This window comes from Pterocles gutturalis, unplaced genomic scaffold, assembly GCF_000699245.1.
Source record: "Pterocles gutturalis isolate BGI_N339 unplaced genomic scaffold, ASM69924v1 scaffold1002, whole genome shotgun sequence".
Lineage (NCBI taxonomy): Eukaryota > Metazoa > Chordata > Aves > Pterocliformes > Pteroclidae > Pterocles > Pterocles gutturalis.
In genome coordinates this window covers 2,228-23,694 of record NW_010112329.1, presented here as the reverse complement: position 1 = coordinate 23,694, position 21,467 = coordinate 2,228, and the positions used below count along the sequence as shown (strand labels likewise).

General features: G+C 41.4%; 1 protein-coding gene across 1 annotated transcript in view; it reads left to right on the top strand.

The window, feature by feature from the left end:
- The window catches only part of STAC (SH3 and cysteine rich domain), a gene marked incomplete at its 3' end in the record, with an annotated part of 52,890 nt that extends 32,553 nt beyond the window's left edge, over positions 1–20,337 (top strand). The window contains exons 3-10 of the mRNA XM_010073971.1: positions 8,889–8,989; positions 10,204–10,285; positions 11,114–11,229; positions 14,574–14,655; positions 16,656–16,720; positions 17,221–17,309; positions 20,020–20,071; positions 20,200–20,337. Coding sequence (XP_010072273.1) covers positions 8,889–8,989; positions 10,204–10,285; positions 11,114–11,229; positions 14,574–14,655; positions 16,656–16,720; positions 17,221–17,309; positions 20,020–20,071; positions 20,200–20,337 — 725 coding nt within the window. The remainder of the gene's footprint in view (positions 1–8,888; positions 8,990–10,203; positions 10,286–11,113; positions 11,230–14,573; positions 14,656–16,655; positions 16,721–17,220; positions 17,310–20,019; positions 20,072–20,199) is intronic.
- Positions 20,338–21,467: the final 1,130 nt, after the last annotated feature.

The following is a 21,467-nucleotide window of genomic DNA, read 5'->3' as shown; positions in this document are numbered from 1 at the left end:
ACTTGCACTTGGGTTGAAAGGTTTCATTTGAATGTTTTTCCACATTTACCATTTCATTTTTCGTTTTCAATACTGCTGTGGAAAAAAAAAAAAAAAAAAAAGAAACATTTGTTATAAAATGTGATTTTAAAATTCTGTCAAGAAGCAACACATTGTGACTAACTATAAAAATAACTTCCCTGAAAACTGACCTCACCAAACTGGTATAATAACTGCCCACTTACTTATGGTGGTGCCTTGAATCATCTCTAGGCTGAGCAAATCATGCTGTCGTTACACCTGTAGCTTCTGGTGAAGTCCTCCTCAGCTGCACGTGATCCAAAGGAAGAAATGGCTTTGGAGGAGAAGCCTGTGCATGGCCAGACCCTGACCATACACTGGATTTTAGGTGGAGATGTATAGTTACTGCACTGCCAGTCAGTCTGTGCTAACAAAAACCAGAAACAACTCTGAGAGGTTGAGCAGATGAGGGAGTGTTTCTGCTACAGGAGGAAAGAGCCAAAAACCTCCATAAGTTTGAAAGAGCAGAAGGCCAGAGAGCAACTAGCTATTTACATATCAGGGTTTTTTTTAACTAAATGTTTTATAGTCATAATTGATTGTCCTAATCTTCTGGCACATGGCAGCCTCTCGTTTCAAGCCCGTTGATGATGGAGCTCTGTAAGCAACAAGTAATGTTAAAAAATCCATTAGCAGAGCAGAGAGGATATTAAATCCCTTTGCTGAGGGCAGATGGTTCTTTTGTTCTGTAGCACGTTTACCACATTTTCAGCAAGCCCTGCTCTTCATGTCACAATATAGTTTTTGTTCACATATTGTTTTTCTGTTTTCCAATTCCTCTACAATGGCACAAGGCCCTTGAAAGATCAGGGTTTCAGCACGTGTACGTGGCCCTACAAAATTCAACTGCTCTTTCAAAGCATCTCAAAACACACAAAAATGGCTGTAACTAGATGACATTTCATTTCAACACAAGTAAAAACACAGATACAAATAACCTGAATCTGTCAACATGTCTTGTTTGAAATTTGACTTCCATCATCTTCATCTCAAGAAGAGTTACTGAACACAGTCTGTTTACTAATATTACTGAGACCAAGAACCACCACTGATCTCTGCTTGTCCTCTTTTGGTACACCACCCAGTTTAATTTCTCCAAGTCCCCTTGTCCCTGATCAGCTCTGGTGTCATCATCATCATCTCTGGAGCAGTTCAGCATCAACTCCCATAGGCAAGTCTATGCCTATCATTGAGCTGTTTTCCTTCTCAGCAAATTCACCTGGTGCAGAGATCTACAAGAACAGGCTCCACAGTCTAGAAAATTGTCTAGAAAATTAGTTATTGAGATATCAGTGCCAGTTTGTTTAGAGCAAAGAATATTAGATGTGATTTAGTGTGTTTGGTTTTTAGAGGACTGGGACTTTTGATAATAGTTAGCTCTTAGTTTATTTATCATAGAATCATTAAGGTTGGAAAAGACCTCAAGGATCATCAAGTCCAACCGTCAACCCAACACCACCTAACTCACTAAACCATGTCCCTAAGCACCACATCTACATGTTTCTTGAACACCTTCAGGGATGGTGCCTCCACCACTTCCCTGGGCAGCCTGTTCCAATGCCTGGTCACTCTTTCAGTGAAGAAATTTTTTCTAATATCCAGCCTAAACCTCCCCTCGTGCAACTTGAGGCCATTTCCTCTTGTCCTATCACTTGTTACTCTGGAGAAGAGGCCAGCACCCACGTCACTACACCCTCCTTTCAGGTAGTTGTAGAGAGTGAAAGGTCTCCTCTCAGCCTCCTCTTCTCCAGACTAAACACCCTCAGCTCCCTCAGCTGCTCCTCATCAGACCTGTGCTCCAGACCCTTCACCAGCCTCGTTGCCCTTCTCTGGACCTGCTCCAGCACCTCGATGTCCTTCTTGTGGTGAGGGGCCCAAAACTGAACACAGGATTCAAGGTGCGGCCTCACCAGTGCCGAGTACAGGGGCACAATCCCTGCCCTAGTCCTGCTGGCCACACTGTTGCTGATGCAGGCCAGGATGCTGTTGGCCTTCTTGGCCACCTGGGCACACTGCTGGCTCATGTTCAGCCGGCTGTCGACCAGCACCCCCAGGTCCCTCTCTGCTGGGCAGCTTTCCAGCCGCTCTCCCCCGAGACTGTGTTCCACATCTTAATTAACATTTAGATGATCAAAAACCTGAGATGATATTTTTAAAAGTATGGAGGTGGATATTTCCTTTCAGGAACAGACATTTATAGCAAAGCTGCTGAGTATGTGAAAAGTGCATTGAAAAAAAAGCCTCGTGGCCAAATTTTTCAGCACAGGGCAGTGCATTCCCTCCTCTTTTGATCACCAGACATCAAGAATGAGAATCACTTTTGCACCAAAAGCCAGGAAAGGACTATTTACATTTTAAGTAAGTTTTGTTGTTCTTGAACCACAGAGTAAAAGGTCTGGCAGCATTGGAAATTCTTTGACAAGGAATTGCAGTTGATTTGCAAGAGGAATAAAGGCATTTCCTCTTGCTGCTATGTATGATTTAAAACCGTGAAGTTAGAAAAGACTTTATTTTAGCAGGGATATTTTTCTTCTCTGTAACAGCCTTGAAGAAAAACCTGCCTATTTACTGCCTCAGGTTTTTCTCAGCATGTTGTTTCTAAAGAAAACTATGTCACTAGGAAGTCAGTTCTAATTTTATGCACTGTTTTATAGCCTGCCTACATATGAGGCAACTTTCCTTGCTATTTAAACATTCGATATTGTTATAGGGAAATTGGGTAGGGCAAGCACTTGAATAGATCCACAACTCTCAATGACATATAAACTAAAATTTATTCCTTTGGCAGGACAGGTACCATGGCTGGATATCAAGTCCTATTCTGCAGAACATACCAGCTTCTCCTCACACCTCATTTCGCTTAGACTGACACAAAGTGTACTCAGGGGAATGGGACACTCTAACCAGTCCAGGTGTCAGGTCCAGACCTGGGAGCTTGGTCCCAAATGGAGGAGTTCCTCCTCTAGCTACCACATGTTGGATGTCCCTGTACAGTGTACCCCCATCCCAAGGAGCTACTGATTTAACCTACCCACAGTTTTGCACGTTTTGAACTGGCAGATTTAACTGTAAAAGAAAACCCAACCAAACAAAAAAAACCCCACACCCCCTACTAAACAGGAAAACCTTTGAAGTCTATCCCATGCCGCTGTTATTAATGAAAAATTGTCTAAAGATTTTTGTCTAGTTTTCTCTGTGTGTTTTGAACATCCTATACAACTGTTATTCATGCATAGAACACCTTTGCCACAGTCTTCACATGAGTATAGGCTGTCTAGCCAGGTCAAAAGAGAAGAGTATCTGTAAAGTGCAATTTCATCTCCTTAAAAAAGGAAAATTGATCCTTTTGAATCATCAAAATGACAATGCGAAGAGCTGCCATAATACATTTATCTGTGGGCCAGTGAGGAACAATACACAGCAGACCACGAAGTTATTCTGTCCTGTTTTTGTTACTTTTTTGAATGATCCTTTCAGTCCTGTATTTAGCAGAAGAAAGCACAATGGGAGGATTGCTAATAGTACTGGTAATTTTATGTGAGGTGAATATTTTTGTATCCATCAACACACCTGGCAACTGTGCGTCCATCAGCTTGAATTATCAGTTGAGCGTCGTATGGCAAGGACAAACAAATGGATGCCTAGCTCATCCTTATAAACCTAGTGACTTGGGGGGGATTAGGCTCAAGATGTTGAACTTCAAAGTTCCTGTGTAGAAAAGACTGTTCTCAGATATACCCACAGCTCTCGACTGAGGCAGAGCAGGGGAAGGAGGAGGGTGAGCACTTGTCCAGTGGCAGCAAGCCATGGGGGCAGGAAGCAACCGTGGAGGAATTTTTAAAAATAGTCTCCCTTTCAGCATCGGGGCTTTTATGTAAAAACAATTAATTAAAAATGAAGAAGGGGGTAGGAGAGAAGGGGTTGCGCAAAGGCTTAGAGATTACTCTGGAGGCACCAGTGCCATTGCTGGGACTTTTCTTTCTCCTTCTAAGGTGACATCCTCAACCCTTCACTGCTACAGTGCTGGCCCAGCTTGCTTAAAATGCTCTATTTCCCATAAATTCTGGCATGGAAACAGCTTTCCAATGACAATTGCAAATGCACTTGGGGAAAAAGGGGCAAGGCACTCATTATTTTTATCAGCCTCCCACAGCAGAAGTTGAAGTTCTATGGAAAATATGTAATCTAAAATGTATTTATTTATGAAAGCCTTAAATCAAAACAATTTCTGACTGGCACGTTCCTCTCAGCTGGAACGATAAAAAATAGTGGTTGGGTCATAGCTGGATTAGCTGGAGGCAACAGTCTCTCTGTGTTTCTTTCCCTTTTTCTTTCTCTCTTTTATAGACCTGAGTCTTTTTATCCCTTTTTTTTTTTCACTTTAGCATAAGTGCCTAATATAGTTATATTTCTACAGTCAGCATAATGTCGTGTTGTTTCCAACACTGACAGTTTTCTTTCTAATTTCTCCAGGCTGTAGGGCTTGTTCTCCCTCTCTAGCTACTAATTTTGTGTTGAGTCTTGAAACAACAGGCAACAAGCATGAACCAATAGTGCTGCAGCCATAGCTGTGCTGGCCAAGTGGATAATAAAGGTTCCCTTCGCGTGTGACAAACATAATTCTCATTTGCATTCCTTAGGATAAATGTCACTTTCCTGAAATGCAGAGTGATTACTAAATTACTTTTCTAGGAGAGACAGCCATAAAGACTTGGAATCAAATTCTGCCCTGTCTCTCTCTGCCGCCAAATCTTTCCGTTCACCTAGATTGAGGTGTTCTGTTTCCATTTAGGCTTCCTTCAAAAAAGGCTTTGATTTACAAAAGTGATGCAGTGTGTCCTTTTGTTAGTGTTTAAGGTCAGATTATAAGAACAGTTTAATATTCAATTTTCTATAGCTGTTCTGGAAAACCTAGCTGCTTGGTTTAGATATTCAAATGGGAGCTGACCCAGTCCTAGAGTATTCCTAGCAAGGCATTATTAAACGTGACCTGCTTCTCAAAACGACGCATCCTTCCAGGGCTGAGTGTCTGGATGCATTAGCTGGTATCTGAAGAAAATGACAGTGCCAGAACCTCATTTGTGAGCTACTCAGGTATCAAATTTCCTCATTTGCTTCCAGTGAAACTCTGTTTCTTTTGTCAGTTTTGGCTTTTTCATTTGCAAAAGGAATACCAGCCTTTACAGACTGTGAGGTAATTAATAGATATATTGACATATAGGACACAGAGGACAAATATGCAAATGTGCATGTGAGAGTTATTTTTCCTATATGAATTTAATGAATATGTTGACAGTTATGTTTATGACCCTATGAGTCAGATAAACATGTCCAGTGCGTTCCATTCTAAATCCCCTGTTTTAGCAGCTTGCAATTTTTACAACTTAAATGCCAGCATCTGTGCCAAATAGTGACGTATTAATGACAAGTCTGATAGTTTTACCCATTGGTCCCTCAAATGGGAGCCATCCCATCCAAGTTTTGGCAAATGTGTTCCTATTGCAAGGCATAAAGAGACAAAGTGAGCCCCTAGGAAAGACCATGAGGCTATTAATCACCTTGTATTTGGAATTAGGCTGATAGAGTACCCAAGAGGTGATGCTCAATGACACACACTGACCGATAAAAATAAAAAGGAAGTGTTGGACAGAGCTGCCTGTTCATTGAACGCTGTCTGCCCTGTTCGGTGAATGAAGTTGTGTTCCTTGAATAAAAATAGTGACAATTACATCCCTAGATTGCAATCAAAAAGGGACTGTGCAGACCCTTTGTTCTGGAATGCTCAGCATTTAACAGTTTGACTAAGTAACCTTAGGAAGGGTCTTTGGAGAAGGGGATGTGAGGGATGATTACTTTTTGAAGGTAATAACAAAGAGTCCATCCAAGCTGTTGGTCTACTCCCCCTTCGAACAAAAAAAAATGGAGAAAAAAAGTAGTTAAGGCATTTCAAGTTTAGTTTAATTGCTAAGGCTTTAGTTCCTCTATTTCTGATCCACGACAAATTGACTCACAATTGGTGAGCTGAGACATTTCAGTGAGTACTTTATACCAGTAGCTTCCAGCTGTGCTTTAAGGTTAGCGTAGGGGAGCACCTACTAATGGGAATAACTGGTAGGCTGCAATCAGGCTGTCAGCTATTTAGACAGGCAGGAAGCAAACAAGAGAGTGATGGCCAGGCTATAGAAGATCATCAGAGTATGTTCAGTAGAAGTCCCTGAGGAGACCAAATGTGGATCTGTTCTTTTCCATAATGTGAGCTGGGGCTGCGCCTCCGTTCGGAATCTCAGGAACTTTTGGGTCAGATACATTACCAATATGTAGTTGCCTAACCTCTGGCACGCAGTTTTGAAGTAGCTTAGCCGTGATTCTCTGAGGAGGTTTGATTTAGTGTGATGGAGATCAGAAACTGAAGAGGAAAGAATTATCCTGGGGAAAAAAGAAAATGTGTCTTATAGAAATGCCATTTTCAGAGATTGAAATATGGTAGTTAAGTTTAAATACAGAATAAATGCTTCAAAGTATGTCCAAGCTGCCTAGTCTCACAGTAAACCAAGTAGTTAGAGATGACAGTGAATTAAAAATTGAAGCTTCTGGTAGTTACAGGGAATTTCATTTTGATTTACAAGACCTCTTGCAGACCCAAGTGTGTGACTGAAATATTTGTCCTCTCTTTAAAACCACCACTTACCTGCCCGTGGGTGACAGATTGCATTCAGCAGTAGAAATACAGTGTTGCTCTTTTGTAATTTATTGTCTTGCTCATTTTTACATGACCACAGATTTCTATTCTGAAGAAGCTAGGTTTTGATTTTTGAAAGTGGCACAAATACTTCGCATTCATTTTGGATGTCGTTTGGATGCACAGTTACATTGACAAATGTGTATCTTCCATGATTGCATGGTTACAACATGTAAGGACCAATATCTACTGTGTAATGTTAACACTGAAATGGCTGGAAGAACGTAACACAGCAGAAAGAGCTGTGAGACTGCCTGCCTTTTCAGTTGCATCTCAGGAGTAGATTGGGAAAGCAGGTAAGAGTTATGCCAGTACCAACCAGCACGAGAGGAGAATTAGATTCATTGTAAGCACTGACATGAAGTACATAATGTATAGGCAAAGTATGATTTAATTTTCCTTTTTTTCATTCCACCCTATAAATATAATTTTTAAATGTGGAGGAAGTGCTGTTTTCTGACTGTGTCAGTCATTGACCATCGGGAAGGGTGAGTCAGCATTTCATCATCGGTCATAAAAGCAGAAAGCCGTGGAAGTCAATATTGGTTTGAGCATGTGTTATTGAAAAGAAACTATAACTGAAAAAACAAACCTTCTCAGCACAGTAATCCAAGTGCAAACACGCAGGGGAAAGAAAAGGGGGATGTGCAGGCAGCAAGGGGGGAGCAGGTGCTGACCCCACTCCATGGGAGTCCCCACGGTGCACCCCACACTCAACTCCGTTCGCTCCACATCTCTCCAGCACTCCCAGTAGGAAGGTGGGAAGGATTTCGGTTCCCTGTCCTACAAGCAGCATGCAAGTGAAACAACTGAGCCTGGCTCACTGCAGCCACCCTCAGTTCCTCCAGCCTGCCTCTGTCTGACTCGAAAGTGGCCACTTCAGGGACCTCTTCCCCTGAAAATGGTCCTGTGAAGGCTCAGGTCTTCTCACCAACTTGATGAGCGCTTCCCTGAAGTGCTTCTTTCAGATGTAGCGTTTCACTGAATGAAGGCAGCAGCACGTACATGGCATTAACTGCTCAGATAACCAAGAGCTACGTGAGTGCTCTTCAGATGCAAGATCCTTCTGACTAATATTTCTATCATGTCTGACTAATGAGGGCTGGTTAAAATGTCAAGAGTTTTTTGGGATTTTTTTTTTTTTACTACCTTGTTTCTTACTCCCTCTCACAGCAGATGATAATGAACTGACATGTTGTTTACTCATTCCGTTATACAGTCCCATGGGGGTAAAAGAGTTGCTGCAGCTTAACTGCTTCTGTGTGGTTTAGGAAGTCTTACGGGGGTATGAATAAGAGTGACTGTTACTGCCCAGAAGCAAACAGACTCAGCTGTGTCATTTCAGAGTAGGTCCACATTGAAGATAATGCAGAACTACTATTGCCCAAGTGGAAGAAGTCTGCTTTCTGTAAGGCAAAATTTCTCCTGGGACTCCCATACCTGCAGTGCTGAACTTTTCCACTGGCAGTAAAGGAGAGCAAGGTCAGATCTACGGCATCCTTACTGCTCCACTCAGGGGTGTGCAGGGAGCCCTTCCTGCACCCTCTGAGCGTTGGCCCAGGGAAGGGAGAGCAGTGGGCCGCAGGCGCATATATGAGCAATGATAAGGGAGCTGGCTTAGCCCTTTCACACACACCTGGAGCTACCTCTTGCTCGTAAAACCTGGCCCTCCACTGATGGCTTGGATGCCCAGGGCAGCTCCAGAGCCTGGGTGCTCCTTCAGTGGCTTCCCTAGCCATGTACAGCTCTCTTGCCAAGCACTTGCAAAACAGCAAAGGCATTTTGCTTGATGTTCATGAGGCAGAGGCATCACTGATAAGACTATCATACAACACGGCATAATCTGATGTATATCTAAAAGCAGCAATAGCCTAGGAAAGAGCCTGGGGGAGAAATGCTGGAAACGGAGAAGCTGTAAAGAAAATGCATGGATAGATGTATATATTAGAAAAAAAATAGGCAAGGCAAAGAATGCTGTCAATATTTACTCCACTGCAACTGACCTCCCCATCCGTTCTCTCAGGTCATTTGTTAAATGCATGGAAAGTATTGATTTTGACTAATTAAATAATTTCCCTGCATTTCACAGGGACAAACGCTAAGCACGGACTGCGCTGTAAGGCTTGTAAGATGAGCATCCACCACAAGTGTGCAGACAGTATCGGACAGCAGCGTTGCATGGGCAAGCTGGTAAGTGAGCAGCTCAGGGCAGTGAGCGCAGTGGGAGGCAACAGTTTTTTGTGCTGGAGCCACTTGCTTTGTGTGCCTGACCCCCTGGCTGGCATTTAGCTGGTACATTGACAGAATGGACACCGTGTCATTTTACTGAGGTGGGAAAAGTAAAGCCAAGTGGTGCCCTGTTATCAATCTGGGCAATTGCTACTATTCAAAAGCCTGATTTTCATGGAACACAGATCTGGTCTGCTTTGTGGATGTAAAAATAGTTACATATCCAAATTTGGCTAAATATCAGAATTAATTCCCTTGATTTAAACTGTGTTTCCTGTAGTGTAAATTTCTAAAGGAAATCTATACAGTAGTCAAAATATTTCAGTGGCATTTAACAAGTGAAAAATCCTTCCAATTACATTTTGGATTTTTTTCCACCGTGTTAGGGCTTGATGAAACACCATAATTCATCTTAAAAAGAAAACCAAAGCATATTTCATAGTGAGAAACTACAATTTGAAGGAATCTCTTAGTAGGAGAGACTGGGAGGAGACCTGTCCCTTTATGGACACAGCACCTTAGTGCCCGAGTCACTTTCTGAGCAGAAAATTATCATTACTGGCAAAGGCAGGACACTGTGTTTGAGACATTTGTAACCCAGATTAGATGTTGCACTTTCATTTTGGGTACTCATCTGGTGATGACTGGGGGAGGTTTTTGACCTTACAAGACAAAAAAAGCTACAGTCAGTCAGCAGCAAACCTTAGAAGAACTTATAGAAAGTGTCTGAATTCCTTGGGTTTTGCAAGTGCATCCATGGGAACTTAAGGATTTGGAGTCAGGGTGAGGAAGAATAGTCACATGTTTAGCAAATGCAAAACAATGCAAATTCACATTGCATAAGAAGAAAGGGAGAGGGGAAACTTCCCAGAATCTCTAATGATTCAGCACTTCTGCTGTAATTAGTTAGTGCTGCTTTTGTGTAAGACAAAAGAAAAGGGGGAACTGAAAATTAGTCCCTCCTCCTTCCACATAAATATGGGAAATTGTGTTATTTTCCAGGAGAAAAATCAAATAAATCCCTGATCTATAAAGCCCACAGTAACTCAACAGCAGGAGGCAAATGTCCAGCCTCATCATGCTGTTACGCCACTAGCCGTAGAGCTGAGGTTAATTCTGCTGCGTCAGTCACGGCAGCAACGCGCTTCATTTGTTTTTGCTTTCTCTCCCTCTAGCCAAAGGGATTCCGACGGTACTACAGCTCACCACTTCTCATTCATGAACAGTTTGGCTGCATCAAAGAAGTGATGCCTATTGGTAGGTTTTGATTGCTTTTCCCTTCAGTCTCCCTTTGGCAGTGCTCTGCAACAGCAGCAGCAGTCTTCCAGCTGTGATATTTACCCTCAGCAGCCTTCCGGCTCCTTTTGGTGACTGGATGTCTTTCTGCCATCTCAGGAAAGGACCACTTCAAAGATACAAAGCTGGAAGAGGAGAGGATGTGTTTATTGTGCGTTTCACTCAAAACCCTGTATATTATATATAACCTCTTATATATTGTGTGTTTCACACAAAATCCCATATATATATGTATATATATAACCTGTTTCTAATACCTGAGCTTCTACCTGAGCTCAAGGTAGGAACGTAAAAGGGGGGAAACACTGGAATATTGAAGGTCTGAGCTGGGAAGAAGCAGATAAAAGACAGACAGATCAAAACAGAGGGAACCATTCAAACCACTAGTCTGATTTTTGATGAACTTTGCCAGGTTCCTGTCCTTTTTCACCCACACTTCTTACTTTCCTCATAGTTTTCCTTATTGACAACATCTACACATTGTCCAAGTATTTAAAAAATCAGGTTTTGCTCACTGTAATACCAAATTCCTGAAAAGAAACATTTTGAAATGGAGAAAATTAGTTGATTCTGGAAAATATTTCTCCCCATCAGTACTCTGACCAGGCAAGCCTGGCAGTACAAAAAAAAGAAAGCCAGTCAGCTAGGGGTAAGACTCATGTCTCAACTTGGGTTTCTAAGTATATACCCCAACATGTTGGTAGAGGCAGGTGTTTCCTCAAGTGGAGCAGGAACATGACCAGAAATATCTTCAAGGGATTGATGCATGTTTTGCTCTTTCTGTTACAGCCTGTGGAAATAAGGTTGACCCTGTGTATGAAACTCTTCGCTTTGGGACTTCCTTAGCTCAGAAAACCAAAAAGGGCAGTTCTGGAAGTGGGTCTGACTCTCCCAACAGAAACTCTGTAAGTATCCCACTTCTTTCTTCTGTTTTCTTTGTGGAAGAGCAGCAGATATTCATTCATGGGAGGTTGTATCAGAGTATTTGTATTTCAAACTGTAAAAAAAAAAAAATAATCTGATTCCCAGCTTCAAAAAGTAGACCAGAAAACAAGTTATTTTTTGCGAACTTGGGGTTTAAGTACCTTTTAGATTACTCTTGAGAAAAAGAGAAAAATATGAAATAAATGAATAATCTTCTATCAGATTGGAAAAGGTAATTATATTTTTTTGATTTTGTATTTCTGTGTAAAAGTCACACAGAGATATTTAGCTGCCATGCTGGAGTAGACACATCCTACCTGTTGCTGGTGGTGTTCATTTACCCTTCATACAAGTGATATTGATGGGTTGGAGTCCTCAGAGCCTAGATTTGAAAGTAGAAGCTCCACAGTACAAACACAGCAAAAATTAAGCCATTGCAACAAGGCAAGGGACTGGCACCTCCACCCCTGCCCGGTGTAGACTCAGGAGGGGAGGATCACAGATTTGGACTCCTCTCTCCAAAACCCAAATACAGGCACACGTGCTCAGCTTGTTGTGTCCAGACTGGGAGATTTTCACCTTCATGTTAATCCTTGTCATTAACTCTCTCCCATCATTAAAGTCACTTTTTTGGGACCATGGCAGAAGAGGTGGAGAAGGAGGACAAGGGAAATGATAGTTCCCTTAGCCCTGCCTTTGCTAAATCCATACCTAATTCAACAAAAACACTTACTAATTTCTTCCATATAGAAATGGCTATTCCAACAGTATTGGGACCCATGAGATTAGGAGCTCATTCATGGTGTTGAAAGAACATTTAATTCCCTCTCACCTTCCATAAATAGGCACTTAAATGTATGCTTGCTCACATGGCTGAACCATAACTGCAGGTGGTATAGGTGGCCTCTAAGCAGACATCCATTTCGTAGAATCATAGCATAGAATCATAGAATGGTTTGGGTTAGAAGGGACCTTAAAGATCACCTAGTTCCACCCCACTGCCGTGAGCAGGGACACCTCCCACTAGCCCAGGTTGCTCAAAGCCTCATCCAGCCTGGCCTTGAACACCTCCAGGGATGGGGCATCCACAGCTTCTCTGGGAAACCTGGGCCACTGCCTCACCACCCTCATAGGAAAAAATTTTTTCCTCATATCTCATCTAAATCTACTCTCTTTAATCTTAAAACCATTACCACTCATCCTATCACTACCCTCCCTGATAAAATCAGATGGGAAAGAAGACAGACAAATTTAAACAAAAACTGAGATCTGCAAGAGAGTTATTAAAGGACATGTCCTTTATCTACCCTTGGTTTTGCCTTAAAAGGAATTTGGTAATTTCCATTTTTTTTTTAAACCCAAAGTGACTCTACCACCTATCGCATTGTGATTACAGTTCTTTCTGTCAATTATTTAATTTCCTTTGAAACAGAATTTCTACAAATGAAATTATTGCTTTCTAAATCAATAAAGCATTGTGTTGAATTATGAATGACAACTCAAGCATAGAAATCACAAATGCCATGTCAGCTTGCCCCAGGGAGCTGATCAGAACTAGGTGGGGTGTGGGTGTAGAATGAGGAACACAAGTTCATTATGGGAACTTCTTCAGGGTATTGAGACTGTGAGAGAATATAAATGCGTCAGCATACAGGAAATAGAAAACATTAGAGAACTGAATAAAGAGACATGTGAAACCATAACTTCTGCCAGGGCAAGCCTGTGGATTGAGACAAAGATAAAAAACAGGGGCAGACACAGCCCTAATCCAAGTGATGGGGCCATGGAGCTTTCTGACCCTGACGTGTGACCTAGGAGCAGGCACTGACCAGGCACCAGAGCAGGGACATGACACAGAGATTCAAGGTTCTGCCATGTCACCAAACCAGGGACACCGGGGACATGGTTTCCAAGCTGTCAAAGGGCTTGCTCTAAGTCAGAGCTGAAGGTAGTTAAAAGCAGAGGCTACTAGCCTAGGAGCCATGCCCTGCCTCTACAGCCATGAACCTTCCAGGACTGCAGTTCGTGTCTCAATTGTGCAGAGCAGACATCTTGCTCTGAAGTCATCAAGGTATTTAATGTTAATGGCTGAGCAGTGTGGATGCACCCATTGTGGTTTTTTTCAGCTCAGATTCTGCATTTCCCATAAAATAAAGTGGCCATATGCTCCAGATTTACTACCTACTGCTTCCTTCAAAAATGTGCTTCTGCAACCCACATCTATGCTACAGAAAGTCACTCGAGGTGATGTCAGTGTGATTCCAGTTCTTGTTAGTTTTTTGTGGATTAGCTCCTCTCAAAAGCATCTTTGTGCCTCTATCATTTCTGTTAGACCATTTGTCATATAGTTCTTGACTGAAAAATTCTTAAAGGTAGCTGAAGCTACTTCAGGAGGCTTTGGGTGAGGTATATACTGAAGAGACCACCACTGCACAACCCATATGCAGTAGTACCCAACAAAATAATTAAGCTAATCAGCAATTATGAAGCTAGTCTATGAAGACTGAGGAACATGCCTTGGAAATGAGCTGAAAAATAGCTGAGACTTACTATTTCAACAAAGACAGTCTTTCCCTTCTTCACCCAGCAGCTAGAAATCCCTAGACATGCTCTACACTGAGTCCATGTTAGTGTTACCGTTGCAGTGCCTTCTCATCCAGGGTGACCCATTTGAGCAAGATGCAAGACAAGCATGACCTGCTGCAAAAGGCTGAGTCTAAAATCGAAGCATAACAGAGCAGTAAAGTAGAAGGCTCTTAAAATAGCAGGTGATACAAGATAACCACAAGATACCTGTGGCATAAATCTACTTTTAACTTCTGTGTTCATTAGTGTCCTTGGATGGAGAAGTAGCTAGGAAAGTACTAGGTGAGGAAGTAAAACTGTCAAAGTACTTTCTAAAAAAAAAAACTTTGTTGTCAACACTAGTAAAAAGAAAAAAAATCACATACAGATCTTTAAAGCAATTCAGATTTTGTGTTCCCTGAACAAAAGCAGTGAATGTTCTTCATTTGGCTTTTCTTCCTATAATGCAGGCAAAGGTCTGCAAAGCAGTGGACAGAGATCTGTGTACAATATAATTCTAGAATGTGATGGAATAGTGAAGTTAAATCCTTCCATGTGTTTTAAAATCCTGTTAACAAGAAATAAATAAAGCTTAGGAGAACATAAGGATTTACAGTTTTTCAGATTAGAGAGAGAACCTGACTTCAGTTCAATGTTTAGGTTTTCTGTGGTTATCAAAGTTATTTTACCCAAAAGAAGTCACATGTGAAGCATTCAGAAACTGAAGTTCCCATCTCATTTTCTCTTTCTGTCCCTGCAGACAGCTGACCTGGCAGAAGTCCCTGAGGAAGGTGACAGCTCTGCAGGCACCCTTGACATAAGCAGGAAACGCAGCAACAGCGGTGAGTGCTGCCAGGCCAGGATAGCATCTGCAGATGTACTGGCCTGTGTACAACCTGTTTCAGATGAGTTTTTATGGCACGTCCATGTTTTAGCAGCATTCAGGTGTTTGAAGTGGGAGGTGAGTGGGGCATGTAGTTGGTGCAAAAATTTGGGGAGTACTTTTTGCCATTCAGATGAAATCCAAGCCACTAGTTTTTTAATTTGTTGTGTCCAGAACAGACACTGGATGGGGTTCAGGTCCATTCCTTATCTCCTACGCTTCATGAACATGACTGTAGACTAATCACTTAACATGCTTCTGTTCTACATTGGCAAAGTGAAACAAAAATAATGCTTCCTTTCTCTGCCATATGTTTGACTTGTCTGCATGTCTCTATATACCGTCACCTCTTTGGGACAGGAAATGAATCATATATTATCCATATGTCTGTAAAATATCCAACACAACAAATCCTGATTATAATTGCAGCTGCTCAGTACAGCTATAGTGCGTGCCGAGCCATATTAATAGCCCAATTCCTTGGTCTCCTTTGCAGTACAAGAGTAATATTTTTACAGCATTGATATGGTGGGATTTCGAGACCACCATACCAATCGAGAGCTTGGTAATGAAATCTTAGCCCCTGAGGGATGGTGTTTGTGACCCTGTTCTTGAATTCAGTCATGGTGAGAGAAGCAATAAGTACAAAGGGTTTTGGAGCACTATGCGAAACATCAGAGCAACTTCTCTAACAGCACCTGAAGGCTGCTTTCCTGAATCGCACAGGAGATGTTCACTATAAAAATAAATCCCAGTGAGTGGAGCTTTCCTCTGTTAGACCCCCAGTGTTCCTTACGTGCTGCTAGCAATTCATGCAGGTGAAACACCAGCTTCAGCTATCCATTCCCATTTTATCCTATCTCCTTATTCCTTTCTTCCCCTCCTGGTCCTATCACTTATCCTCACCGTGTTCCATCGTTTCCTCCCTATCATTCTGTGAACATCCCATCTATGTTATCTGCTTTCTCCTGACAATTTTTTTTAGGTTTTCTGTCGTGCAAGTGCAAGTTGACCTGACCTGGTTAAAGATAAATAATTCAGTCTGTTTCGCATTGTTGAATCCTTCCCATCTGAGATTAGTTTAGCCCTGTTTGAGTTTTCAGAGAAATTTTTATTTCATTGGCGATCAGGAGTTTCATTTCTGAAACCCAAAGAAACTTTTTTTCTCTGAAATCTGGATTCATTGAATGCACTGAGAGGCATTCAAGGAACTTACTCAAAGAGATTAGTTTAAAAACTCAGCATGTGTCAAACCTCCAAATAACTTCCATGGCACATTAACGATTCCTTTGATCAGCACTGGCTTTTTTACAATCCATCCTTCAGAGGCTCAGGGTATAAATTATGCATCAGTCACTCCAAAAAATTTCCCCTTGGTAGATTTTTAATAAACTGCCCACACTGTTTGCACAAGCTATGGAAATGGTAAAATCCTTTCCAGACTGTAAAAATCCCTGCTCTTTTTTTTTTTTTTTTTGCTGCTAGGGCAAACAAATATGAAAATAGATGGATTTCTGTTGTGTGGAGACATGAACTACATACCTCTATGGCCTTCAGATTCAAGTGCCTCCTAGTAAACATCCAGAGACCATGAGCTAAACCAAGATTAAAAATTTAACAAAGTAAATGCAAAATGTTGTTACACAGTGATTCACCACTCCTTTTTCCTCAGTTGTCTACTGCCTCTTTAGCAGGCAGTTTCACATTAATGCCTTGATGAATCAGGTCCATTCCAGTTCTCTTTTTTTTTTTTTTTTTTTTTCTCCATTGAAATACTGTCTTCTGCAAATAAGATTTTGGGAAAATGTATGTTTGAGACTCTTGGCTTCAAGGGAAACAGCATAAAAGACCAGTAAGGGGGAAAAGGAAGAGATTAACAAAATAAAGTTGATCTTGTTGAGATTAAGAATCTTAAACTTACTCCTAAAATGCTAAAATGTCACGTTTGCTTTATTTCAGTGTTTACATACTCCGAAAATGGCACAGAACACTTTGGAGAAGAACCAAAAAGTATACATTCCCCGGTATGGGCATAAATTTTGTGATAATGCAATGGGAAGGGGAAGTCATAGAAAAGACTTGTTTTTACGGATAGCTGAGGACCTCAAGTAGGGCACTATTCTGGAGGAGCGTCACCATCTGACTGTCATGTTCTTATACCATTTCTGGGCCACTGGCCACAGTTGGAAGCAATATAGAGGACTAGGTGGCTCTTTGGTTTACCCATTATGGTCCCTTTTATGTTCTGTTTATCACGCATTGATATTGTGAACACAAAAGGTCCAGTGGGGAGGCAACTGTAGTAATGTAAAAATCACAGATTTGATTAAGAAAATTATTTGGGGTTTGGTTTAGGTGGTTTTTTTTCCTCCAGATTACCAGTGGAGAAAGGGAGGAGAGATCAGCCAGTCCTCTCTGAGGGAAGCCCTGAGCAAGCCGCTTTCTGTTTAAGAAAGTGATTTTCCCATCCAAATTCCTGTACAGGACAGATATTTACATTTTCTCTTTCTCTTTTTTCTTAAAGGGACCATTTTATAAAAGCACGTTACAAATGAACACCTATGTTGCCTTGTACAAATTTGTACCACAAGAAAATGAAGATTTGGAGATGAGGTAAAGCCCCAAAATATTTATTAGTTGATTTGACCCATGTGAACTGAGGCTCATATGGCTGTATATGACTTCAGGGGGGGGAGGGTTCATTCTGACATTTGTACTACACATTTTTTATAGCAGTATCCACAAAGATATTCTCATAGATAAAAAGCTGATGACCAGCTTTTTTCTCAAGGACACAATAGACAGAAAGTTTTGAAAACACTTATGTCACTTTAGGAGCAAGATGGCTTTCAGCTAGAAAATATTCAGTTTTCAGTTGCTTTGTTTTTTCATCCAGAAGTTTTTGACTAGGAATTCCTCACCAGCTCTCATGCTAATACTGAAATTTCACCAGCCTGTTTGATTTTCCCTCACATTCACTTTATGTCTGAGCAAAGAGAACAATGTCCAGCTGCTGGATGACAGCGTTTTCACATATGAAAGATGCATTCTGATCTTTGCAAAATAACCTTTTAATTATAATTTTTAACACTTCCTTCCTCAGTTCTGCAGCAGTTACTAGCACTGCAAGGTTTAGACCCCAAGCCCACTGAAGTAAAATTGCATATTTTCTTTTAGTACAATTAGTTTGATTTATGCTACTCACATTTTGCATGGTCTTGCTAGAGGTCTTGGCATGAAATATGTCAGGTCTCTCCAAGGCATCCACGACATCAAAATAATCATGCACATGCCACAGAACTTACAGAGTTGCCCCTCTCGTTGGCATCTCCTTCACCGAAAGCCTTTTTCCTGTTCCCATCTGTGCCTTATTATCACTCTGGAACTAATTCGTGGGATGTAAGGCAGAAATTACAAGCTTCCCTATCATTCTGCTTTGCTGGCATTTCCTGATCATTATTTTAGGAATCTTTAGCTCTTCAGGAAATAACCACAGGGTATATTGACCTTTAGTGCAACTTGCCAGCTCTTCTGCTTGAGGGATTCCACTTTGCATCCTGCTCCTTTAGGGGTAAATTCCAGCTTGTGCAGTTGTTCCGTGAAGAAGAACATCCTCATCAAGAGACAGCAATCCAGAAAACACATCATTCTCCAAAATTCTCCTGTCCCTCATATTAGGAGACAAAAGCAACCTGTGGTCTGCAACCTGGACTGTCACGAGTAACAGGCTCTTTCAAGAGACACCAGCCAGCTTTTAGACTAGTGTTACTCAGCTACAGCAACATTGCTTGTCCCGTAGCCAGAAATTCAGCAATACATGGGTTAACAGTTTCATAGGGGATGCCAAATAGCTAGTAATGTTGTTTGGCCACTGCAGAGCCGGGCAGGATTCAGCTCAGTTGTATGAATTATTATCGTTATTTTTCTAATGGGCAGGCTGAAGGGTATTTGGAGGATGGAGCTCTCTAAATCCTTCTTGTTGAAAGTGCTCTTCCTTGCAGTGTAAAGGCTCCAATGGTGTTCCAGCCTATTCAGTTTGAAGTGGCAAGAGGGGGTCCCTCAAGACCTCTTTAAGTGTTTTGTATTAAATATTAACTGGAATAAGGGACTCAGATGTCCTTTCCCATGGAAGAAATCTTTTACCACTGGGATACCAAGTTGTCCTTTTTCGCGCTTCCTTTCTCACCTCAGCAACATTTAATTATTTCAAACAGATTGGAACAGCTTCCTGAGAAGGGCTCGAGTAAAATCCTACCCTGTTGCCCTATTGATAGCGGCTTTCTGTGCAAGCTGGAAAACTCTGGTTCCGCTCACACAGTCCACTGGGCAAGTGGACCAAAGAAGATCAGCACCAACCCCACCTCCAGCTGCATCTCAGACAGGTCCACATTTTCTATCCATGCTCTGACAGAGCCCATCGGACTGGACCCATTATCCAGCACATGCTCCAGATGTGCTTGCAAGCTTTTGTGCTGATACAGTGAGCCTAACAGAGTATGCAAGGAAAGCTGAATAATTAGGGGTCAACCGTTAATTTTATTAAGATGAAAGAAATGCCTCTTATCAAGCAGACAGAGCATTCTGAGGTTAATCCGTTTGGAAGTGGGCTGCCACTTACTTTCTATAACATGGCACTATTATAATTACATAATAACACTGATGAAGTGCTACCAATGGGGGAAAGGAGGTCAAATAACTGTTCAACTACCTGCACAAAATCAGCTCAGCGCATTTTGCTATTAGCATTTCCAGCCAAATTATTCTCCTAGTTCTGCTTTGGAACTAGTCAGCTGGATGCTGATACTTAGCAATTACAACCCTGCACCACACATTATAAAGGTAAATATGTCCCATTCAAATCAAAAAGACATTCCGGGGCAGAATTATATCCCTGCTGACTAATTGCCTTTGTCAGTTAAATAGAACTATTTTCCTGCTGCCTTCCTTCTGCAAGCACAGCTTGAAAACACAGATGATAAAATCGTGTGTCCCAACAATGCGAAATGTCTTGAAGTAACAAGATAATGCCTGTAACAAATAGGGACTGTATTTTAAACAGTTTCTTATTAAACAGGAAGCAAAAAATACAGTTCACAGGTGTTGTCTCAAAATAAAGATCTAGCCGCAATATGCAGAGACTCTCTCTGTACATTTCCATGGATGATTTAAGAAAACTTAGCTGCCTCATTGAGTCCACCTGCAATGAATGCTCAGATAAAATGACCGAGGAAGGACCACTGTCCTATCAGAAGGTAATTGTGAAAGCTGATGCACCATAACAATTAAGAGTCAGCTTAATCTACTTTTCCTCTTCTAATTACAGGCCAGGGGACATGATCACTCTTCTGGAAGACTCCAATGAAGACTGGTGGAAGGTATGTGCTAATTATTTTTATATCTATCTGTTTTCTTTCCAAAGGGAAAAATAGGTTATTTTCAATACTGAACTTGTATTAAAGCTCTCACTGCTAATAACCTTCTTCTAACAATGTTTTCTCCACAGGGGAAAATTGATGACAGAACTGGATTTTTTCCTGCTAACTTTGTTCAAAGAGTGCAACACGATGAGAAGATTTACAGGTGTATCAGGACGTTCATTGGCTGCAAGGAACAGGGACAGATAACTCTGAAAGAGAACCAGGTAAGTTTCGCTGTGCCGAATCCCACAGTCTGACCAACGACTGGAGGGAGAGTTGTGCAAGATGAACACAGGCAGATGCTGTTCACTGCAATTTTACTGCAAGACTTGTTATTTGTATAGTGATGTCTAGTAACCAGTTAAGAACTGTCTTGTACGAGCGCATAGTACTTACGTAATGTAGCTTAAATTTTCAGTCTTACAGGTGTTCATAAAGATACTTTACATTTTATGCACCCTCTTACTGGCTTCAGAGGAACAGCTTGAAGAACGCAGAGTCTTAGAGGTAGACTTTGTGTGCCTGAAAAATGGCCTGGTTTTCTACTTGCTATTAAGAGTTAATCTAATAAGAGCCAGTGGCTCCCTCCCCAGACCTTACCTTGCCCAAAAATCTAAACGTAGCTCATTGTTTTACCTTCAGCACGAGCAGAGTTAAGACAGCACCAAACCAACCTGTAAATCTTAAATGTAACGCTTATTCACCAGTTGCAAAGTAGCTTTATTCATTAATTGCTTGTGTCACCACTTCCACACCCTCTCTACAGGCTGTAGTTTTTTCTTGTGCCATAGCAAAATATCCAAGTGCTAACAATCCCTGGGCATACACAGCTTTTTAAGGAAGGCAGGGCAATACAGGAACCTGAATGTATTTTAACTGCCTCTGTGCACACAGTACATTGGGCAGCCCTGAAGTTGCTAGAAATAGAGAAGGTGCTTAAAGCTTTTTGACCCAGCACTTCTTTTGATTGTTTAGATGTGTGTACAGAGAGGCAAAATATTAGCAAAGCATAATGAGAGGGTTTTGCACCCTTTGTACTCTGGTATAAGCAATGCACAAGGTCAAAGCTTGGGGAAATGGGAGTGTGGGAATATAGCATGTCACCGTGAGAGAATAGTCAAGGTCTGAGTCCCTTCTCATCAGTGGCCATACCAGAAGTATGCAGGACATGTTCCAGCCATGGCAATCACTGCCTGAATAGCACATTTTTTAAAAAATTTTTGGTTTTTTTTAGCAGAACAACTTTGCCTTCCCTGTGGAACAACTCTTATTGTGAAAAACATTTAAATTGTTATTGGGAATATTTTACTTCAAAATTTTATTTTGTATTTCCAAAGTCAAATATATTTTTCTT